The 21,008-nt window shown below is 41.8% G+C and overlaps 1 protein-coding gene across 4 annotated transcripts in view; it reads right to left on the reverse strand.

The window, feature by feature from the left end:
* Positions 1-20,098, reverse strand: part of LOC125255412 — a 54,235-nt gene extending 34,137 nt beyond the window's left edge. The window contains exons 1-23 of one of the 4 annotated variants that reach the window (XM_048170632.1): positions 19,716-19,775; positions 19,488-19,551; positions 18,456-18,872; positions 17,541-17,927; positions 17,390-17,461; positions 16,723-17,115; positions 16,241-16,627; positions 16,024-16,137; positions 13,426-13,559; positions 13,028-13,306; positions 12,731-12,826; positions 12,475-12,616; positions 11,951-12,061; positions 6,837-6,967; positions 6,439-6,717; positions 6,142-6,237; positions 5,886-6,027; positions 5,412-5,498; positions 4,451-4,584; positions 4,053-4,331; positions 3,766-3,861; positions 3,510-3,651; positions 3,036-3,122 (exon numbers count right to left, since the gene is read on the reverse strand). In XM_048170632.1, coding sequence (XP_048026589.1) covers positions 3,036-3,122; positions 3,510-3,651; positions 3,766-3,861; positions 4,053-4,331; positions 4,451-4,584; positions 5,412-5,498; positions 5,886-6,027; positions 6,142-6,237; positions 6,439-6,717; positions 6,837-6,967; positions 11,951-12,061; positions 12,475-12,616; positions 12,731-12,826; positions 13,028-13,306; positions 13,426-13,559; positions 16,024-16,137; positions 16,241-16,627; positions 16,723-17,115; positions 17,390-17,461; positions 17,541-17,927; positions 18,456-18,872; positions 19,488-19,536 — 4,054 coding nt within the window. In that variant the 5' untranslated portion in view covers positions 19,537-19,551; positions 19,716-19,775. Of the gene's footprint in view, positions 1-3,035; positions 3,123-3,509; positions 3,652-3,765; positions 3,862-4,052; positions 4,332-4,450; positions 4,585-5,411; positions 5,499-5,885; positions 6,028-6,141; positions 6,238-6,438; positions 6,718-6,836; positions 6,971-11,950; positions 12,062-12,474; positions 12,617-12,730; positions 12,827-13,027; positions 13,307-13,425; positions 13,560-16,023; positions 16,138-16,240; positions 16,628-16,722; positions 17,116-17,389; positions 17,462-17,540; positions 17,928-18,455; positions 18,873-19,487; positions 19,552-19,715 lie in introns of all 4 variants that reach the window. The other 3 variants (XM_048170630.1, XM_048170631.1, XM_048170633.1) reach the window with 3 other exon arrangements.
* Positions 20,099-21,008: the final 910 nt, after the last annotated feature.

Below are 21,008 nucleotides of genomic sequence, written 5' to 3' on the forward strand. Positions count from 1 at the left end.
ATCAAGAGCGCCGCTTCCAGGCCATTCTACAAGTCCAGCAGGAAGACCGCGAGAGGGTCCGGAGCTGGATTGACCGGGAGGTTCGTACGGAGACCACCGGACAGCTCGCTGCGCCCACCACCCATCTGCCACTGAACAAAATGGGCCCGCAGGATGACCCGGAAGCCTTCCTGGACTTGTTTGAAAAGTCTGCCGAAGTTTCAGGGTGGCCCCGGGATCAGTGGCCCATGCGGCTCATCCCGTTGCTATCGGGTGAGTCGCAGGTGGCAGCGCAGCAGCTTCCTGTACATCCTTCAGTGGGTCGGCCGGACCCCAGAACAGCACCGACAACGCTTCCGCTCCTTGGAATTAGGTGAGTCCGGCCGGCCCTTCGTGATGGCCCAACAGCTCCGGGACTCGTGCCGCAAATGGCTACTGGCTGAGGGAGGCGACGTGGAGCAAGTCATCGATCGGGTGGTACTGGAACAGTTTATCACTCGGCCTCCGAGGAGAACAGCCGAGTGGGTCCAGTGCTACTGTCCCACGTCGCTGGACTCGGCCATCCAACTTGCGGAGGACCACATGGTGGCGTGCCCAGGGGTCGGCGAACCCCTGTCATCTATCTCTCTTTCTCCTTCTCTTTCCCTGTCCTCCTCTCTATTTAGACCTGTCCCTCTCCCCAGGTCTCGTCCGCCCGGCCCTCCTCGTGTCCCGCCCCGGGTATGGACCTCATCGGGCCATTAGAGCGATCAGCGAGAGGGCATCGCTTTGCATTAGTCATTGTGGATTATGCAACGCGATACACCAAAGCAGTGGCTCTCTGCAACATTTCCGCTAAGAGTGTTGCGGATGCACTGTTTAGTCTAATCTCCCGAGTGGGGATTCCGAAAGAAATCCTCACTGATCAAGGCACGGCGTTTATGTCACGCACATTACGCAAACTTTACGAATTATTGGGCATTAAATCGATTCGTACCAGCATCTTTCACCCACAAACGGACGGGCTGGTCGAACGTTTTAATCGCACGCTTAAATCCATGATTCATAAAGACGCCAAAAATTGGGATAAATGGTTAGAACCCCTGTTGTTCACTGTGCGAGAAGTCCCGCAAGCCTCCACGGGGTTTTCCCCCTTCAAGCTTCTTTTTGGACGCCAGCCCCGTGGGGTACTGGATGTCCTAAGAGAGACTTGGTAGGATGGACCATCTCAATCTAAAAATGAAATTCAGTATGTGCTGGACTTGAGAACAAAACTCCACACTTTGGGGCGGCTATCTAATTTAATTTTGGGGCGGGGAACTAATTTACGAAAATTTTCACCGGGAGATAAAGTGCTTGTATTGCTCCCCACTTCAAGTTCAAAATTACTCGCAAAGTGGCAAGGACCATTCGAGGTCAAAGGCAGGTTAGTGAGCTCGATTATGAGGTAATTCGATCTGATAGGAGGGGAGCACATCAAATTTACCACCTCAATCTCCTGAAAAAGTGGAATGAGGCAGAATCAGTGATGCTGGCGATGGTGATTAGCGGAGAGGATGATCTCGGGCCGGAGGCGAATATAAAAAAAACAATCCCTTGCTCTGGCCCCAGGGGGAGATCACCTCTCGCCCTCCCAGCTCACTGATTTGACTAAGTTACAAGCAGAGTTTGCTGACGTGTTTTCTCCCTACCGGGCCGTACAGACCTCATTCAGCACCACATCGAGACAGAGCCGGGCGTGGTGATTCGCAGCCGGCCATATAGATTGACTGAACATAAGAAAAAGGTGGTACAGGCAGAATTAGGAGCAATGCTTGAAATGGGGGTAATAGAAGAATCCAGCAGTAACTGGGCGAGCCCGATAGTTTTGGTTCCCAAAACGGACGGCTCAGAACGGTTCTGTGTGGATTACAGCAAGGTGAACGCTGTGTCGAAATTCGACGCATATCCAATGCCACGGGTTGATGAACTGCTTGACCGGCTCAGTTCGCTTTTATTTGACATTGGACTTAACAAGGGGATATTGGCAGATCCCCTTGTCGCCATTATCTAAAGAAAAGACAGCTTTCATGACACGGTTCATGTTTGTGCCTAATTATTCGGACCTCACCAGCCCCTTGACTGATCTGACTAAAAAGGAGGAACCAGATACGGTCCAGTGGACAGAGCTATGCCAGCAGACCTTTACCCAGGTGAAGGCTGCTCTAAGTGGCAGGCCATTGCTTCACTCTCCTGATTTTTCTCTCCCCTTTGTGTTGCAGACTGATGCATCGGACAGGGGGCTGGGTGCTGTCCTGTCCCAGGAGATAGAGGGGGAGGAACGGCCGGTGCTGTACATTAGCCGCAAGCTCTCTAAGAGAGCTCACCCTCCGCTATTATCTCCTGGGACCGGAATTCACCCTCTGTTCGGACCACGCTCCTCTGCAGCCAGCTGAACACCTGGCCTGTGGACCACCTTGAACTTAAAAGGCTGTAAAGGTAGATACCAACGGGTGATCCGCGCATTGGTATCCTTCATGCGGTGGAGCCACTCTACCGCATGAAGGATACCAACGCGCGGATGGCTCCCCGGCCTGAGTCGGGCAGTGGGGGTATGTGGTATGGGGGGCGTGGTTCAGTGAAGTCTGCAGCGGGAGAGAGAGTCGGGAGATGCATGGTGAGTGAGTGGATTAAATGTAAATCATGAACACCTGTTTCTCATTCCAGTAATTGGCGCGGAGACAGGATAAAATGCCAGGAGAAGCAGGAGTGTGTGAGAGAGAGAGGGACTGCTGACTGAGAACGCTGGACTGCCGAGACACCTGTTGCTGGAGTGAAGCCATTACTGTGGAGGTTATTTTGTTGTTGTGCATTTGCACAGACTTTTTGTTGGAGATTTAATATCTGAAATAAAGCTCAGTCAGCAGTCAAAGGCAACCCTGTCCTCTTCCTTCCCTAAGAACTTTGAACTTTGCTACAATGGCCGATTCCACTATCAAGGAAATAATCATTCTGAGCTTTTTTACTTCTGTCTACTGTGATTTATTTTCTGGAGATATACTGTAAGAGACTATAAACAAAGCAAGACAATACTTTACCAGTGGATGTGATTGGTGAACTAATGGATTCTTCTGTGATTGTCTCTGTTGTTGTAGACGCTAATGGGATTGACTCACTTGAGGCTTCTGGTATTAGGAACAATTTTATATAAACAGCAATCATTTTCAAACAAAATCCAGAGAAGTTAATGGCTGAAGATCATGAGCAAAGGGTGGGATGTGTAAGTACAGCAGCCATCCCATGAGGAGACACATCTCATCTATTGTGCTATAAAAATGAACTAACTAAAATTAGTTTTGATACTGACATTAAACAAAAATAATGTTATCATTACAAAAATCCCGGAGTAAAAATCTTAAGGCTGTACACACCAAGCACGATAACTAAAAAGTATTTTGATTGTTTTTCATTCAGAACATTGCACCGAGTTATATGACATTTATCAGAAAAAATGGCTTGTAAAGCAAAACTGTATTTTTTTTAATCTATTTCTAAAAAGGTAAATCTTATACCTTTGTGTCCACCATCCACCCTGAAGGCCCAACGGCCTGCAACATTGACATTACTGGAGTTCTTGAGGTTTGGAATGGAGTTCCCATTGACTGATCCAGGAATCACAAAGTAGTGTATGGAGTTTACAGTATCATATCCAGCCTGGATAAAATATGTAAAATATGCTAATTATATATGTTAACAGTACATACATACATACACTTATATAGTATTGAATAGTAACATTTTGTTCGGATACAGATAAGTTGCTTTTACCTCCACTGGAAGCCCTGTTACAGAAGTGTCACCATAATTCATCAGAATAAATGAAAAATTACTGCCTGAAATTAAAATCACTTGAAACGATGTTTCCTGCAAAGATTGGCAAAAAGGATAATCATTTAGTGTTTTCATTATTGCTCTTATTTGTATGACCATTATTTTGATCTTGTTGCTATTATTCATGTTTTAATTCATTATTTTCTGTCACTTTGTATTGTATTCATGACAACAAAGTATTTTGATTTTGAATGGAATTGAAGTCAGAAGTATATCAAACTCACTGCTCTAAACATGGAAATGTAAGGGACTTTATCCCAAGTTGCAACAAAGACCCAAGAAGCGTTGAAGGTCAGATTTGGGAAATGATTGTTTATATCCTGAGTGGCACGTGTGAGAACACTTCCATTAGTGTACTGATGATATGAAATCACACCTCTTGCACGGTTGTCAAGGTCGGTCCAGAGACCAGCAATTATATCTTGGCTTCCATTAGCAGGAAAAGAGTAGGGAATAAACTGTGATGAAGACTGGTTGAATGTGAGATGTCCATTATTATTCACCTGAAACATGAGAAATACTGTCAAAATAACAGCCACAGGTTTTACTGATCACAGATGAGCTTATAAAACATTCACCACTCACATTTAGACACAGAATTAAGATGGAATCAAATTCTTACATAAATCTGTTGGTACGTGCGGCCAAAGAACAGAAATGGCCTCAACAGCTGAATTTTAGAGGAGCTTCCATCATCAGCAGCAGCATTTCTTGTGTCTCCTGAAGAGCCGAAAGGGTAGAATATTTCTGGTGCTGCTGTGAGAATGAACAAAAAAAATACAAAAGATTTGACATTTAAATTTCACAGTAATTTGTAAGGCTCATGTTTATTTATGTAATGTGGCTGCTATTAGTAGTGGGATGATGATGACCTCTGGTTGTGGACTGGTCTAAGTGTGTCAACAAGACTGGACTACTGCAATTTATTGTACTAAGGGATCGCTCACTCTTGTTTATCTGATGATGTGACACATAGGCCAAATTCCTCATCCATCACTATGGGAAAGACTGAAAACTCAGCAATGATGTTTTACAAAAGATTTTTGAGAAAATGTGGAAGTTCATATTACAAATAAAAACTAAAGATCACTGAAAATGGCTGTGGCGAGGGGGGCGTGGTTCAGCAAAGTCTGCAGCGGGAGAGAGAGTCGGGAGACGCATGGTGAGTGAGAGGGTTAAATGTAAATCACGAACACCTGTTTCTCATTCCAGTAATTGGCGCGGAGACAGGATAAAACGCCAGGAGAAGCAGGAGTGTGTGAGAGAGAGATGGACTGCTGACTGAGAACGCTGGACTGCCGAGACACCTGTTGCTGGAGTGAAGCCATTACTTTGGAGATTATTTTGTTGTTGTGCATTTGCACAGACTTTTTGTTGGAGATTTAATATCTGAAATAAAACTCAGTCAGCAGTCAAAGCCGACCCTGTCCTCTTCCTTCCCTCAGAACTTTGTACTTTGCTACAATGGCCGATTCCACTATCAAGGAAATAATCATTCTGAGCTTTTTTACTTCTGTCTAATGTGATTTATTTTCCGGAGATATACTGTAAGAGTCTATAAACAAAGCAAGACAATACTTTACCAGTGGATGTGATTGGTGGAGTAATGGATTCTTCTGTGATTGTCTCTGTTGTTGTAGACGCTGATGGGATTGACTCACTTGAGGCTTCTGGTATTAGGAACAATTTTAAATCAACAGCAATCATTTTCAAACAAAATCCAGAGAAGTTAATGGCTGAAGATCATGAGAAAAGGGTGGGATGTGTAAGTACAGCAGCCATCCCATGAGGAGACACATCTCATCTATTGTGCTATAAAAATGAACTAACTAAAATTAGTTTTGATACTGACATTAAACAAAAATAATGTTATCATTACAAAAATCCCAGAGTAAAAATCTTAAGGCCGTACACACCAAGCACGATAACTATAAAGTATTTTGAATGTTTTTCATTCAGAACATTGCACCGAGTTATATGACATTTATCAGAAAAAAATGGCTTGTAAAGCAAAACTGTATTGTTTTTATCTATTTCTAAAAAGATAAATCTTTTACCTTTGTGTCCACCATCCACCCTGAAGGCCCAACGGCCTGCAACATTGACATTACTGGAGTTCTTGAGGTTTGGAATGGAGCTCCCATTGACTGATCCAGGAATCACAAAGTAGTGTATGGAGTTTACAGTGTCATATCCAGCCTGGATAAAATATGTAAAATATGCTAATTATATATGTTAACAGTACATACATACATACACTTATGTAGTATTGAATAGTAATATTTTGTTCGGATACAGATAAGTTGCTTTTACCTCCACTGGAAGCCCTGTTACAGAAGTGTCACCAAAATTCATCAGAATAAATGAAAAATTACTGCCTGAAATTAAAACCACTTGAAACGATGTTTCCTGCAAAGATTGGCAAAAAGGATAATCATTTAATGTTCATTTTCCATTATTGCTCTTGTATGACCATTATTGTGACCTTGTTGCTATTATTAATGATTTAATTCATTATTTTCTGTGTATTGTAACACTTTGTATTGTATTCATGCCAACAAAGTATTTTGATTTTGAATGGAATTGAATTCAGAAGTATATCAAACTTACTGCTCTAAACATGGAAATGTAAGCGACTTTATCCCAAGTTGCAACAAAGACCCAAGAAGCGTTGAAGGTCAGATTTGGGAAATTATTGTTTATATCCAGAGTGGCACGTGCGAGAACACTTCCATTAGTGTACTGATTATATGAAATCACACCTCTTGCACCGTTATTAAGGTCAGTCCAGAGACCAGCAATTATATCTTGGCTTCCATTAGCAGGAAAAGAGTAGGGAACAAATTGTGATGAAGGCTGGTTGAATGTGATGTGTCCATTATTATTCACCTGAAACATGAGAAATACTTTCAAAATAACAGCCACAGGTTTTACTGATCACAGATGAGCTTATAAAACATTCACCACTCACATTTAGACACAGAATTAAGATGGAATCAAATTCTTACATAAATCTGCTGGTACGTGCGGCCAAAGAACAGAAATGGCCTCAACAGCTGAATTTTAGAGGAGCTTCCATCATCAGCAGCAGCATTTCTTGTGTCTCCTGAAGAGCCGAAAGGGTAGAATATTTCTGGTGCTGCTGTGAGAATGAACAAAAATAAATAAATACAAAAGATTTGACATTTAAATTTCACAGTAATTTGTAAGGCTCATGTTTATTTATGTAATGTGAGAGGAATCTGGCTGCTATTAGTAGTGGGATGATGATGACCTCTGGTTGTGGACTGGTCTAAGTGTGGACTTATTCATGTGTTATTCATGCATTTCTTTCAACAAGACTGGACTACTGCAATTATTGTACTAAGGGATCGCTCACTCTTGTTTATCTGATGATGTGACATATAGGCCAAATTCCTCATCCATCACTATGGGAAAGACTGAAAACTCAGCAATGATGTTTTACAAAAGATTTTTGAGAAAATGTGGAAGTTGATATTAGAAATAAAAACTAAGGATCACTGAAAATGGCTGTGGCGAGGGGGGCGTGGTTCAGCGAAGTCTGCAGCGGGAGAGAGAGTCGGGAGACGCATGGTGAGTGAGAGGGTTAAATGTAAATTACGAACACCTGTTTCTCATTCCAGTAATTGGCGCGGAGACAGGAGAAAACGCCAGGAGAAGCAGGAGTGTGTGAGAGAGAGAGGGACTGCTGACTGAGAACGCTGGACTGCCGAGACACCTGTTGCTGAAGTGAAGTCATTACTGTGGAGATTATTTTATTGTTGTGCATTTGCACAGACTTTTTGTTGGAAATTTAATATCTGAAATAAAGCTCAGTCAGCAGTCAAAGCCGACCCTGTCCTCTTCCTTCCCTAAGAACTTTGAACATTGCTACACTGGTGCCGAAACCCGGGAAGGAAGAAGGGAGCTGCCGCCATGCAATCGACCTCTGCCACGCCGTTTGTGGACATTATTTCATCCCTCGTGGTCTTGCACCAAGACCAACACCAAGCCCTGCTGGACCTACGCATCAAGACCGCCGCTTCCAGGCCATTCTACAAGTCTAGCAGGAAGACCGCGAGAGGGTCCGGAACTGGATTGACCGGGAGGTTCGTACGGAGACCACCGGACAGCTCGCTGCGCCCACCACCAATCTGCCACTGAAGAAAATGGGCCCGCAGGATGGTCTGGAGGCCTTCCTGGACTTGTTTGAAAAGTCTGCCGAAGTTTCTGGATGGCCCCGGGATTAGTGGCCAGTGCAGCTCACCCCTTTGCTATCGGGTGAGTCGCAGGTGGCAGCGCAGCAGCTTCCTGTACAGAACCTCCTGGTCTCCTGGTCCTCCTGGTGCCACTGTCCCACGTCGCTGAACTCAGCCATCCAACTTGCGGAGGACCACATGGTGGCGTGCCCAGGGGTCAGCGAACCCCTGCCATCTATCTCTCTCTCTCCCTCTCTTTCCCCGTCCTCCTCTCTCTCTAGACCTGTCCCTCTCCCCAGGTCTCGTCTGCCCGGCCCAGGACAGTTTTCCGGACTGAGAGCCCCGCCCAGGGGGGTGGGACTGAATGCTGCCGGGCCGGACCCCGCTCCTGCTTCTCCCCTCTCTCCGCGCCAACCATTTAATCCACTCTCTGCCACAAGAGCGGCAGGCAGGTCTGGGCCGGCTTTTTGGCGTTGCGGGGACCCGGACCATTTCGTGGACAGGTGTCCGGTCATGCAGTTCGGGACGATGATCCAGGTCCCGGACGACCCGCAGGTTGCCCCTGGTCAGGCTGGCTGGTACCAAATACCTGTGAGTATCAAGGGGGGTACTTATCAGGCTTTGGTGGACTCAGGATGTAACCAAACCTCGGTTCATCAAAGCCTGATTTCATCCAGGGCATTGGATACAAGCCGCATGGTTAGGGTGCGGTGTGTGCACGGGGATGTGGTTGAATATCCTATAGTGCCAATTGTTATTAAATTCAGGGGGCAAAAGCATAATGTTGAGGTGGCAGTTAACCCGCACCTCCGGCATCCGATAATTCTGGGAACGTATTGGCCAGCGTTTAATAAATTATTGGGATGTTTGTGCTCGGATGCCTCTTGAAAAAAGACGCTGGATAAGCATGCGCGAGTGCAGGTGGGAGAGACTGACTAGGGACCAATGAGTACAGCCTCAGGTGAACAGAGCGGAATCGGGAGACTTATTCTTTTGGAACGCGATGACTTTCCCCTGGAGCAGTCTCAGGACGCAACACTAAAACATGCCTTTGAAAGGGTCAGCACCATCGACGGTCAGTCTCTCCAGCCTGGACGTCCGTTACTTATCCATATTTTGCGATCATAAAAGATAGGTTGTATCGAGTGACCCAAGACACTCAGACAAAGGAAGATACAACCCAGTTGTTAGTTCTAAAGAGCAGCAGGGAAATGCTTTTCCAAGCGGCTCATTCTAATCCAATGGCTGGACATTTAGGACAAACGGCAACACTAAATTGCCTCATGACCCGATTCCTTTGGCCAGGCATCCACAAGAATGTGTGCAGGTGGTGCACGTCTTGTCGTGAATGTCAGTTGGTGAATCCACCGACCGCTTCAAAAGTGCCTTTGCGCCCCCTCCCATTAATGCAGGTCCCCTTCGAGAGAATCGTTATGGACCTCATTGGGCCATTAGAGCGATCAGAAAGAGGGCATCGCTTTGCATTAGTCATTGTGGATTATGCAACGCGATACCCCGAAGCAGTGACTCTCTGCAACATTTCCGCTAAGAGTGTTGCGGACGCACTGTTTAGTCTAATCTCCTGAGTGGGGATTCTGAAAGAAATCCTCACTGATCAAGGCACGGCGTTTATGTCACGCACATTACGCAAACTTTACGAATTATTGGGCATTAAATCGATTCGTACCAGCGTCTTTCACCCACAAACGGACGGGCTGGTCGAACGTTTTAATCGCACGCTTAAATCCATGATTTGTAAATTCGTTCAGGAAGACGCCAAAAATTGGGATAAATGGTTAGAACCCCTGTTGTTTGCTGTGCGAGAAGTCCCGCAAGCCTCCACTGGGTTTTCCCCCTTCGAGCTTCTTTTTGGACGCCAGCCCCGGATGTCCTTATTGGATGTCCTAAGAGAGACTTGGGAGGACGGACCATCTCAATCTAAAAATGAAATTCAGTATGTGCTGGACTTGAGAACAAAACTCCACACTTTGGGGTGGCTATTCATGGAGAATTTGTTACAAGCCCAGGACAGACAGAGCCGGCTGTATAACAGGGGAACTAATTTATGAAAATTTTCACCGGGAGATAAAGTGCTTGTATTGCTCCCCACTTCAAGTTCAAAATTACTCGCAAAGTGGCAAGGACCATTCGAGGTCACACCGCAGGTTGGTGAGCTCAATTATGAGGTAATACGATCTGATAGGAGGGGAGCACGTCAAATTTACTACCTCAATCTCCTGAAAAAGTGGAATGAGGCAGAATCAGTGATGCTGGCAATGGTGATTAGCGGAGAGGATGATCTTGGGCCGGAGGCGAATATAAAAAAACAATCCCTCGCTCTGGCCCCAGGGGGAGATCACCTCTCGCCCTCCCAGCTCACTGATTTGTCTAAGTTACAAGCAGAGTTTGCTGACGTGTTTTTTCCCCTACCGGGCCGTACAGGCCTCATTCAGCACCACATCGAGACCGAGCCGGGCGTGGTGATTCGCAGCCGGCCATATAGATTGCCTGAACATAAGAAAAAGGTGGTACAGGCAGAATTAGGAGCAATGCTTGAAATGAGGGTAATAGAAGAATCCAGCAGTAATTGGGCGAGCCGATAGTTTTGGTTCCCAAAACGGACGGCTCAGTACGGTTCTGTGTGGATTACCGGAAGGTGAACGCTGTGTCGAAATTCGATGCATATCTAATGCCACGGGTTGACGGACTGCTTGACCGGCTCGGTACGGCTCGCTTTTATTCGACATTGGACTTAACAAAGGGATATTGGCAGATCCCCTTGTCACCATTATCTAAAGAAAAGACAGCTTTCACGACGCCGTTCGGATTACACCAATTTGTTACACTTCCGTTCGGGCTGTTTGGGGCACCGGCCACCTTTCAGCGTCTCATGGACAAAAATTTTGCGGCCCCATGGTGCATATGCTGCTGCCTATCTGGATGATATTATTATCTTCAGTAACGACAGGCAGCAGCATATGCAGCATTTGAGGGCCGTCCTGAAACGTCGCTGAGGGGGGCCGGGCTCACGACCAACCCGAAGAAGTGTGCGATTGGGCGCGTGAAAGTAAGGTATCTGGGCTTCCACTTGGGACATTGACAGGTGCGTCTCCAAATTGATAAGACGGCAGCAATTGCAACCTGTCCGCGCCCCAAGACCGAAAAGGAGGTTAGACTGTTCCTCGGGCTGGCAGGATATCATAGAAGGTTTGTGCCTAATTATTCAGACCTCACCAGCCCCTTGACTGATCTGACTAAAAAGGAGGCACCAGATACGATCCAGTGGACAGAGCCGTGTCAGCAGACCTTTACCCAGGTGAAGGCTGCTCTAAGTGGCAGGCCATTGCTTCACTCTCCTGATTTTTCTCTCCCCTTCGTGTTGCAGACTGATGCATCGGACAGGGGGCTGGGTTCTGCCCTGTCCCAGGAGATAGAGGGGGAGGAACGGCCTGTGCTGTACATTAGCCGCAAGCTCTCTAAGAGAGAGGCTAAGTACAGCACCGTGGAGAAAGTATGTCTAGCCATCAGGTGGGCCATCTCCGCTATTATCTCCTGGGATGGGAATTCACCCTCTGTTCAGACCACGCTCCTCTGCAGTGGCTCCACCGCATGAAGGATACCAACACGTGGATCACCTGTTGGTATCTAGCTTTACAGCCTTTTAAGTTCAGGGTGGTCCACAGGCCGGGTGTTCAGATGGCTGTCGCCTTTTGGTTGGAGATTTAATATCTGAAATAAAGCTCAGTCAGCAGTCAAAGCCGACCCTTTCCTCTTCCTTCCCTAAGAACTTTGAACTTTGCTACAATAGCCGATTCCACTATCAAGGAAATAATCATTCTGAGCTTTTTTACTTCTGTCTAATGTGATTTATTTTCCGGAGATATACTGTAAGAGTCTATAAACAAAGCAAGACAATACTTTACCAGTGGTTGTGATTGGTGGAGTAATGGATTCTTCTGTGATTGTCTCTGTTGTTGTAGACGCTGATGGGATTGACTCATTTGAGGCTTCTGGTATTGACTCATTTGAGGCTTCTGGTATTAGGAACAATTTTATATCAACAGCAATCATTTTCAAACAAAATCCAGAGAAGTTAATGGCTGAAGATCATGAGCAAATGCTCACCAACACTTTAAGTCTTATAGGGTGGGATGTGTAAGTACAGCAGCCATCCCATGAGGAGACACATCTCATCTATTGTGCTATATAAATGAACTAACTAAAATTAGTTTTGATACTGACATTAAACAAAAATAATGTTATCATTACAAAATTCCCAGAGTAGAAATCTTAAGGCCGTACACACCAAGCACGATAACTATAAAGTATTTTGAATGTTTTTCATTCAAAACATTGCACCGAGTTATATGACATTTATCAGAAAAAAATGGCTTGTAAAGCAAAACCTTATTGTTTTTATCTATTTCTAAAAAGATAAATCTTATACCTTTGTGTCCACCATCCACCCTGAAGGCCCAACGACCTGCAACATTGACATTACTGGAGTTCTTGAGGTTTGAAATGGAGCTCCCGTTGACTGATCCAGGAATCACAAAGTAGTGTATGGAGTTAACGGTGTCATATCCAGCCTGGATAAAATATGTAAAATATGCTAATTATATATGTTAACAGTACATACATAAATACACTTATATAGTATGGAATAGTAACATTTTGTTCGGATACAGATAAGTTGCTTTTACCTCTACTGGAAGCCCTGTTACAGAAGTGTCACCATAATTCATCAGAATAAATGAAAAATTACTGCCTGAAATTAAAATCACTTGAAACGATGTTTCCTGCAAACATTGGCAAAAAGGATAATCATTTAATGTTCATTTTTCATTATTGCTCTTGTATGACCATTATTGTGACCTTGTTGCTATTATTAATGATTTAATTAATTATTTTCTGTGTATTGTAACACTTTGTATTGTATTCATGCCAACAAAGTATTTTGATTTTGAATTGAATTGAATTCAGAAGTATATCAAACTTACTGCTCTAAACATGGAAATGTAAGGGACTTTATCCCAAGTTGCAACAAAGACCCAAGAAGCGTTGAAGGTCAGATTTGGGAAATGATTGTTTATATCCAGAGTGGCACGTGCGAGAACACTTCCATTAGTGTACTGATTATATGAAATGACACCTCTTGCATTGTTGTTAAGGTCGGTCCAGAGACCAGCAATTATATCTTGGCTTCCATTAGCAGGAAAAGAGTAGGGAATAAACTGTGATGAAGACTGGTTGAATGTGATGTGTCCATTATTATTCACCTGAAACATGGAAAATACTGTCAAAATAACAGCCACATGTTTTACTGATCACAGATGAGCTTATGAAGCATTCACCACTCACATTTAGACACAGAATTGAGATGGAATCAAATTCTTACATAAATCTGCTGGTACGTGCGGCCAAAGAACAGAAATGGCCTCAACAGCTGAATTTTAGAGGAGCTTCCATCATCAGCAGCAGCATTTCTTGTGTCTTCTGAAGAGCCGAAAGGGTAGAATATTTCTGGTGCTGCTGTGAGAATGAACAAAAAAAAAAAAAAATACAAAAGATTTGACATTTACATTTTACAGTAATTTGTGAGGCTCATGTTTAAGTCATGTGAGAGGAGTCTGGATGCTATTAGTAGTGGGACGATGATGATGACCTTTGGTTTTGTATTGGTGTAAGTGTGGACTTATTCATATACATACATATCCAACATTTGTCCAAAATATGTGCCATAATTATTATTATTATTATTATTATTATTATTATTATTATTATTAATTATTCTCACCCCTAGAAAATCTTAAGAGTAAAATCTAATCAATCATATTGTAAGTTTTTAAGTTCACCTGAGTGATTAAGAACACTTAAGTTGTAAGTTATGACCTTTTGCTCTAATTATGATGTAACACATAGGCCAAATTCCTCATCCATCACTATGGGAAAGACTGAAACCTCAGCAATGATGTTTAACAAAAGATTTTTGAGAAAATGTTTGTTAAATAATTTCTTATTTATTGAGCTTCACTTTTTGACTTTCTCTGTGTCTTGGGATTTTTCCATTGTGCACATCATGTACCTACCTAGACAAAACAAGAAGTAGTAGTTCTTGGACACACTGACACTCTCACACATAACCAGAAGTTGAAGACACACACACATTTACACACATACATTTCTTATTTGTTATTATATTTCCTGAAATGCCATACATGGTAAGGTTTGATTCTTAAGTCGTATGATTGGATGCTCAAGCCATCCTGGAGATTGTTGTTTGACCTATGTCTATAAATATGACCCTTCTGCCTGAATAAATCTGAGAATGTTTTGTACCACACTTGATCTGTGTCTGCTTGGTCATTCTCCCGAGATCTCGCGCTGCTGCTGCCACACATCACAAGGGTTGAGGTGACTGTTTCTAAACTGATGACTGACACTACAAATATTCTACCTATTATTGAGATTTTGATCTCACAGTTTGGGGGCTCGTCCGGGATATTCCCAAGAAACACGGGACTGGAGACTGAGAGGTCATCCTTCATCACAGTTAAGTTGTTTTTAATAATTTCCTGTGGTGGTAGGATTGATTGAACTCATCCCATATTTATATATCCAATTTCCTGGACAGGTTTTGACTATTATAGGGTAGGATGTGTAAATACAGCAGCCATTCCATGATGAGACACATCTCATCTATTGTGCTATGTAAATTAACTAACCAACTAATTACAATTAGTCTTGATACTGACATTAAACAAAAAATCATGTTATCACAAAAATCCCAGAGTAAAAATGTTAAGGCCGTTCACACCAAGCACAATAACTATAAAAGTTTTAATAATCATTTCAATTCTATGAGAATAGTTTTGTACACACCACAACTATAACAATAATGAAATAGAGAAACTATATTGTCATAATCACTTTCAGAATAATTTCATCCAGCTGACAAACAATAAAAACCTTGACATTGTTAGAATCCATCTTTAAAGGGTTAGTTCACCCCAAAATGAAAATTCTGTGTTTAGTTCCACACTCGTAAGACCTTCATTCATCTTCGGAACACAAATTAAGATATTTCTGATGAAATCCGAGAGGTATATGACACAGACAGCAATTTAACCACCACTGTCAAGGTCCAGAAATGTACTAAAGACATCGTTAAAATAGTCCATGTGACTACAGTGGTTCAACCTTATTTTTATGAAGTGATAAGAATGCTTTTTGTGCAAAAACAAAACAAAAATAACAACTTTATTCAACAATTTCTATTTTTCTGTGTTATTCTCATATGCTGTTTACATCAGAACACAGGCTAATGAGAACTGTGTTTCTCAAAATCATTGTCAGCCTGAGTCAGAGTCCATTGTTGCCAATGGTTTTCTATTTATGCTTATGATACACGGCCCTGCTTTCTTCAGACATGCAGTTTCAGAGAGATCATTCCAGCCTAACTAGTCTGTTCCTTTTTATTTCTTAGCCATTTTTACTTTTTTAACAAGCATTTTTGTCTTTACGCATCTTAACAGTGATTTTTCCATGGTATTAATGACATTTTCATTCAAAATTTTCACAACAATCTATCCTTTAACTGAAGTTATAGGAAAAAAAATAAAATAAAACATTCTCCTCAACTGTCACCCTTAGAAATTCTTAAGAGTAAAATCTAACCAAAGTATGTTCGTTATCATATTGTAAGTTAAGTTCACCTGAGTGATTAGGAACACTTAAATTGTAAGTCATGACTTCTGCTCTAATTATGATGTGACACATAAGCCAAATTCTTCATCCATCACAATAGGAAAGACTCAGAATTCAGCAATGATGTGTAAGAAAAGGATGTTGAGAAAATTAAGAAGCTGTTGAGAAATTTATTTTCTGGAGAAATTCGTTTTTCTATGACTTTTTCTATACTCTTGTGTAATGGGTCAAACTAAAAAAGTCTAAGCTGTTCATGAGAGTTTATAAAGGAAGCAAGATAATACTTTACCAGTGGTTGTGATTGGTGGAGTAATGGATTTTACTGTTGATGGAGTAATGGATTCAGTGGATGGGACTCTCTCTGTTGTTGTAGACACTGATGAGATGGACTGGTTTGAGGCATCTGGTTTTAGAAACAATTAAATCAACAATTAAATCAACAGCAATCATTTTTAAACAAAATCCAGAAAAGTTGATGGCTGAAGATCATACGAGTAAATGCTCACCAACACAATAAGCTCCGCAAAATGGTGGCTTGACAAACTCATAAACATAGTAATCTCCTGGACAGGCTTTGACTCTAATAGGGTGGGATGTGTAAGTACAGCAGCCACCCCATGATGGGACACAGACCTGACGGGTGACCACTCCATCTTCCAGCTGTGGGTGAGGGCCGTTGAGCCACAGTGGGTCATCAGTGCCACACCTGAACTGATTAACACATGATTCTGGCATCTGAGCATTTTGACCATTGTAGAACAGCCTGTACCAGCCATTCCACTGCACATTATAATCACACATGCCATTGTTGTAAGTGTTGTCAGTGGATCTCCAAGGCTCATCCAGACTGGTATAGTTGAAGCAGGGGTTGATACTTGGAGTGGTGAAAGATACTATTATGAAATCGTAGAAAGTGTGCATTATAATAACAAAAACCTTCAATACAATTCATGATAATCATGTCAAATATAAAGATGAATGAATGTACCTGCACAATATGCAGGAGCTGGGATTGATAGAGGTGGCCTTGTAAATTTGTAGACATAATAATTTCCAGGACAAGCTTTGACTTGGATTGGGTCGGATCTGTAGCGACTGCACTGATCATTATGGGAGCCGTAAATTTCACGAGTAACAACTCCATCTTCTAGCCGAGGATGAGAGTCACCAAGATACAGAGCAGTATAACCTCCACAAGCCATGTAAGACGCACACCATTCAGGCATCTGAGCACTTGATCCATTAATGAAGAGTCGATACCAGCCATCCCATTCTACAAGAGCGTCATCATGCGCAGATACGTATCCACGAACATACCAGTAATTGAGAGTGTTTCTCCAGTAGTTGTCGAGTATGTTGTAGTTACTGCACGGGTCATAATCTGTGTTAGTGAGAGATGACCAAAACCAACAAATTATATTTAAATAATGAACTTCACAAGTGTAAATGTGAACCAGTCAAACATTACAATAATCATGAGATTCTTAATCCATTTATACATGACATGACTGTGTAAATGTTATGCTACAAGTTCATGTATAAAAATTGCCATTTAAACTGTAATGCAGAACTTTCAATGGAAAAAAAAAAAAAAAAAATCAGCAAATTTTATTGTTGAGATAATCATGTATTCACATATTTTACTTTCAACATACGCAAGATGGTGCTGGATCCATTGATTATATCTAGACTTGTAGTGGAAACCACTTGTGAAATGGTGCTGACATCTAAAAGGAAGGAAATTCACGTCATGACAGAAATCATTTTAAAAAGGTTTGAAATACTTAAATGAGAAAAGCACAGTACCTGTGCAGTATCCTGAACACCACCATTGTGGATTCACAAGTTCGTAGACATAGTAATTGCCTGGACATGCTTTAACTCTGATGGGATTTGTCTTGTAATCACAGCAGCCTCCCCAATAACTAGCACAGACCTCCCTGATCACCACTCCATCCTCTATCTGAGGGTGAGGATCACTGAGCCACAGATTGATTACTGTGTTACAGGTGAATGAACTAACACAGGTCTCTGACATCCGGATGTTCATTCCATGGTAGAAAAGCCGGTACCAGCCATTCCAGGAGAAAGAGTTATCACAAATGTAATCTCCACTTTCATTGTTGGCTCTCCAGGGACGATCCAGAGACTCATAGTTGTAGCAGGGATCACTGCTGATGTTTTGGAAAGCAACTGTCATGGACAAAAGGAAAAGACACATTATTTTAGTAGAAGACTTTTCACACTTTATATAAATAATGCTGGCGTGTTGTGACATGCCTTCAAATACATTTTGTGTGACTGGATAATGCCACTGAAATTTATTAAATGAAATTTGATAGTAGAAAGTGTTTGGTCACATTTAAAGTCTAAAAATAATAATTCTTAGGTTGAGTTTCTCAAAGACTAAAAACGTTCTTTCAGAACATTCATTGTTCTGTTTGTTTGAAAAGCCCACCATGAGAACTTCTGGCTCAACAGATCATTATTTGATGAATGAAGCTGTAATGGTCCATTTAACAAGGACCTGATTCATTTGTCTGATCAAGGAGGGGTGTAAAGGAACTGGTTTAATAAAAAATTTACTGATTCTGTTAGGAATAGAAATGACACATTACACTTTTAACTTTTGTTTAAATTAATTGAATAACATTTGCATAGCAAATCTGTATGCATGCAACTAACAAAAACATCTTTTGAAAACAGAGCCTAGAACTTCACCTGCACAGTACGAAGGCATGTACATCGACACATCTGGCTTGACAAGTTTATAGACAAAATAATCTCCTGGACATGCTTTGACTTGGATGGACGTGGACATGTAGGCGCCACACTGATGGGAATACAAACCCCCCAACCCCAAAGTATAAGTTCCCAGGACTTCACGGGTCACCACTCCATCCTCAAGTGTTGGATGAGAACTGTTGAGATGCAGTCCAGTTTTGCCTCCACATCCCACATAACTCACACACCACTCAGACATCTGGGCACTTTTTCCATTCAAATACAGCCGATACCAGCCACTCCATTCAACAAGAGTGTCATCATATCTATAGTCTTGGCTCTGTTGTATGTCTCTCCAATATTCATCAAGAGTGTGATAATCATAGCATGGATCAGAGCTGGAAGTTGTTGATTCTGAGAGAATGAAGAAAAGGGGGACAGTCTGTGATGAAACAAACCAGAATGTTTCAGACGTCTCACTAATTGAAACACCTGATTCAACTCATCAGCTTCTTAGTGTGTTGAATAGGACTGGAGTTGAGAAACGCTGGATTAGATGTACTGACTAGTCTAAAACCAAGATAAATCCCTCTCACCTCAGTGTTTTCTAGGATCCGTATCTAGGGTCAATTCAGATTCATTGGGATACTTTTTCCCAGTCATTTTAATGGCAAAAAGTATCCCAATCACCCTGAATTCACACTATATCTGTATGCTCCATTGTCATTTACACAAATAGTCTATGAATTTCTATGAATTCTAATTATGTGGGCTTGGGTTTTCCCAATAAAACAAAGTGTTATTTAAAAAAAGAAAATTCTACTGTTTTACATACATGAAAATGCAGAGCGATGGCAGTTCCCCTACTTTAAACAAATTACACCACCAGACTATCATGTCTCATTAGTGCACCATCAAAAAAAAGCTTAAGCATAAGGCCCCTGATTTTACATGTTTAATAGACAAATTATTAAGTCTGATTTATTATTGGAAATTATTTTGTCAGTTCACAGTTTATTAAACACTCACCATTAATCAGCAGCAGTAGAGACACACACAGTGAGATCAGAAACCTCATTGTGACGAACCGCACCTGCACACATATGTACATGAAACATTGCGCAGGTTTGTAAGAACAACTTAAATTATAATGCTCACAGATATTTATATAAAATAACATTTTGCTAAATAATTTCAATCAGTCAAAAGCCTAGACATTTGAGCCCAACAGGATAAAATAAAGAGAAATATCTTTACCTGAGGTCAGATGATCAAACTCAGTGAGATTCTCTCTTCAATACAGTGATGCTGAACTGCAGCTCTCACAATCTTATCAGGGCCTTTAATAACTGTGGGAGGATCATTTCTGGAAAAGGGAGTAATCTCTAAACAATACCTTGAAGATGTGTTTCATTTCTTTTCATCTTGTTAGAGATTGTATCGATGCTTGCCATTTAATAAATGACTTCATTGTGCAGCTCTGTTGTGTACGGACTGCTCTGATATTACAGTGAAAACAATAGTTAATGTGTATGTTGACCTAAAATCAGATCATGTTCCTTTTAATCTGGATCAGTAAGATTCCCAGCAACCATGTATAAATATATAATACAATCGAGACATGTGAAGGTGCAACACTTTGGAAATTTCAAAATGAAGGTGTGACCATCAGACAATTAAATGCTTTGTTAATAATTGTCTGCAGAGTTGCAAAAAACAGGTTAAGAAGAAAACAGACTGTAAAACACTTTAAGAATGAAAGCAACGAATTAAGTGTGAAACAACCAGGAACCCTTTAGTCTTCAGTGTCACCATTTTCCAGAACTGAAACCTACATGGAGTCTCCAAAAGTACAAGGTGTCCGTTTCTCTGAGACAGAGAACTGCCTAATTATTATACATATCTGAATATGATAACTGTGATCCCACAGGGTGACATGGAATACAGCTGGGATCATGTTCGTACAGTCTGACAAGCAACAGTCGTAAAGCACTATTATAAATCACACAGTGTGCCCTCGGCTTTAATTATGCAAGCACTGAATATACAGAATCTCACAGAAGTGAGTACACCCCTCACATTTTTGTAAATATATATTTCCATGTGACACTTTTCTACAATGTAAAGTAGTGAGTGTACAGCTTGTATAACAGTGTAAATTTGCTGTCCCCTCAAAATAACTCAACACACAGCCATTAATGTCTAAACCGCTGGCCACAAAAGTGTGTACACCCCTAAGTGAAAATGGGTGTACTCACTTCTGTGAGATACTGTATGACAAATGAATTGGTTTACCACATTACCATAACATCCTTGCTCAAGTTGTTATAGTGATTGAATATAATTCTACACCATGATAAATCTCTCACATCAGCAGTTTAACCCTTTAGGAAGCACTAATAGAATAATCTAGGACTAGTAGAAGTATTTGAGCAATGACTGAACCTCAAAATCTTATCAGAAAGAACAATTCAAACAGTGCAGTAACATTCTTCAAACATTCTTCTAACAGTCTTTAGAATGGAAAATAAAATCACACTCATCATGTAT

Source organism: Megalobrama amblycephala, linkage group LG20 (genome assembly GCF_018812025.1).
Source record: "Megalobrama amblycephala isolate DHTTF-2021 linkage group LG20, ASM1881202v1, whole genome shotgun sequence".
NCBI lineage: Eukaryota > Metazoa > Chordata > Actinopteri > Cypriniformes > Xenocyprididae > Megalobrama > Megalobrama amblycephala.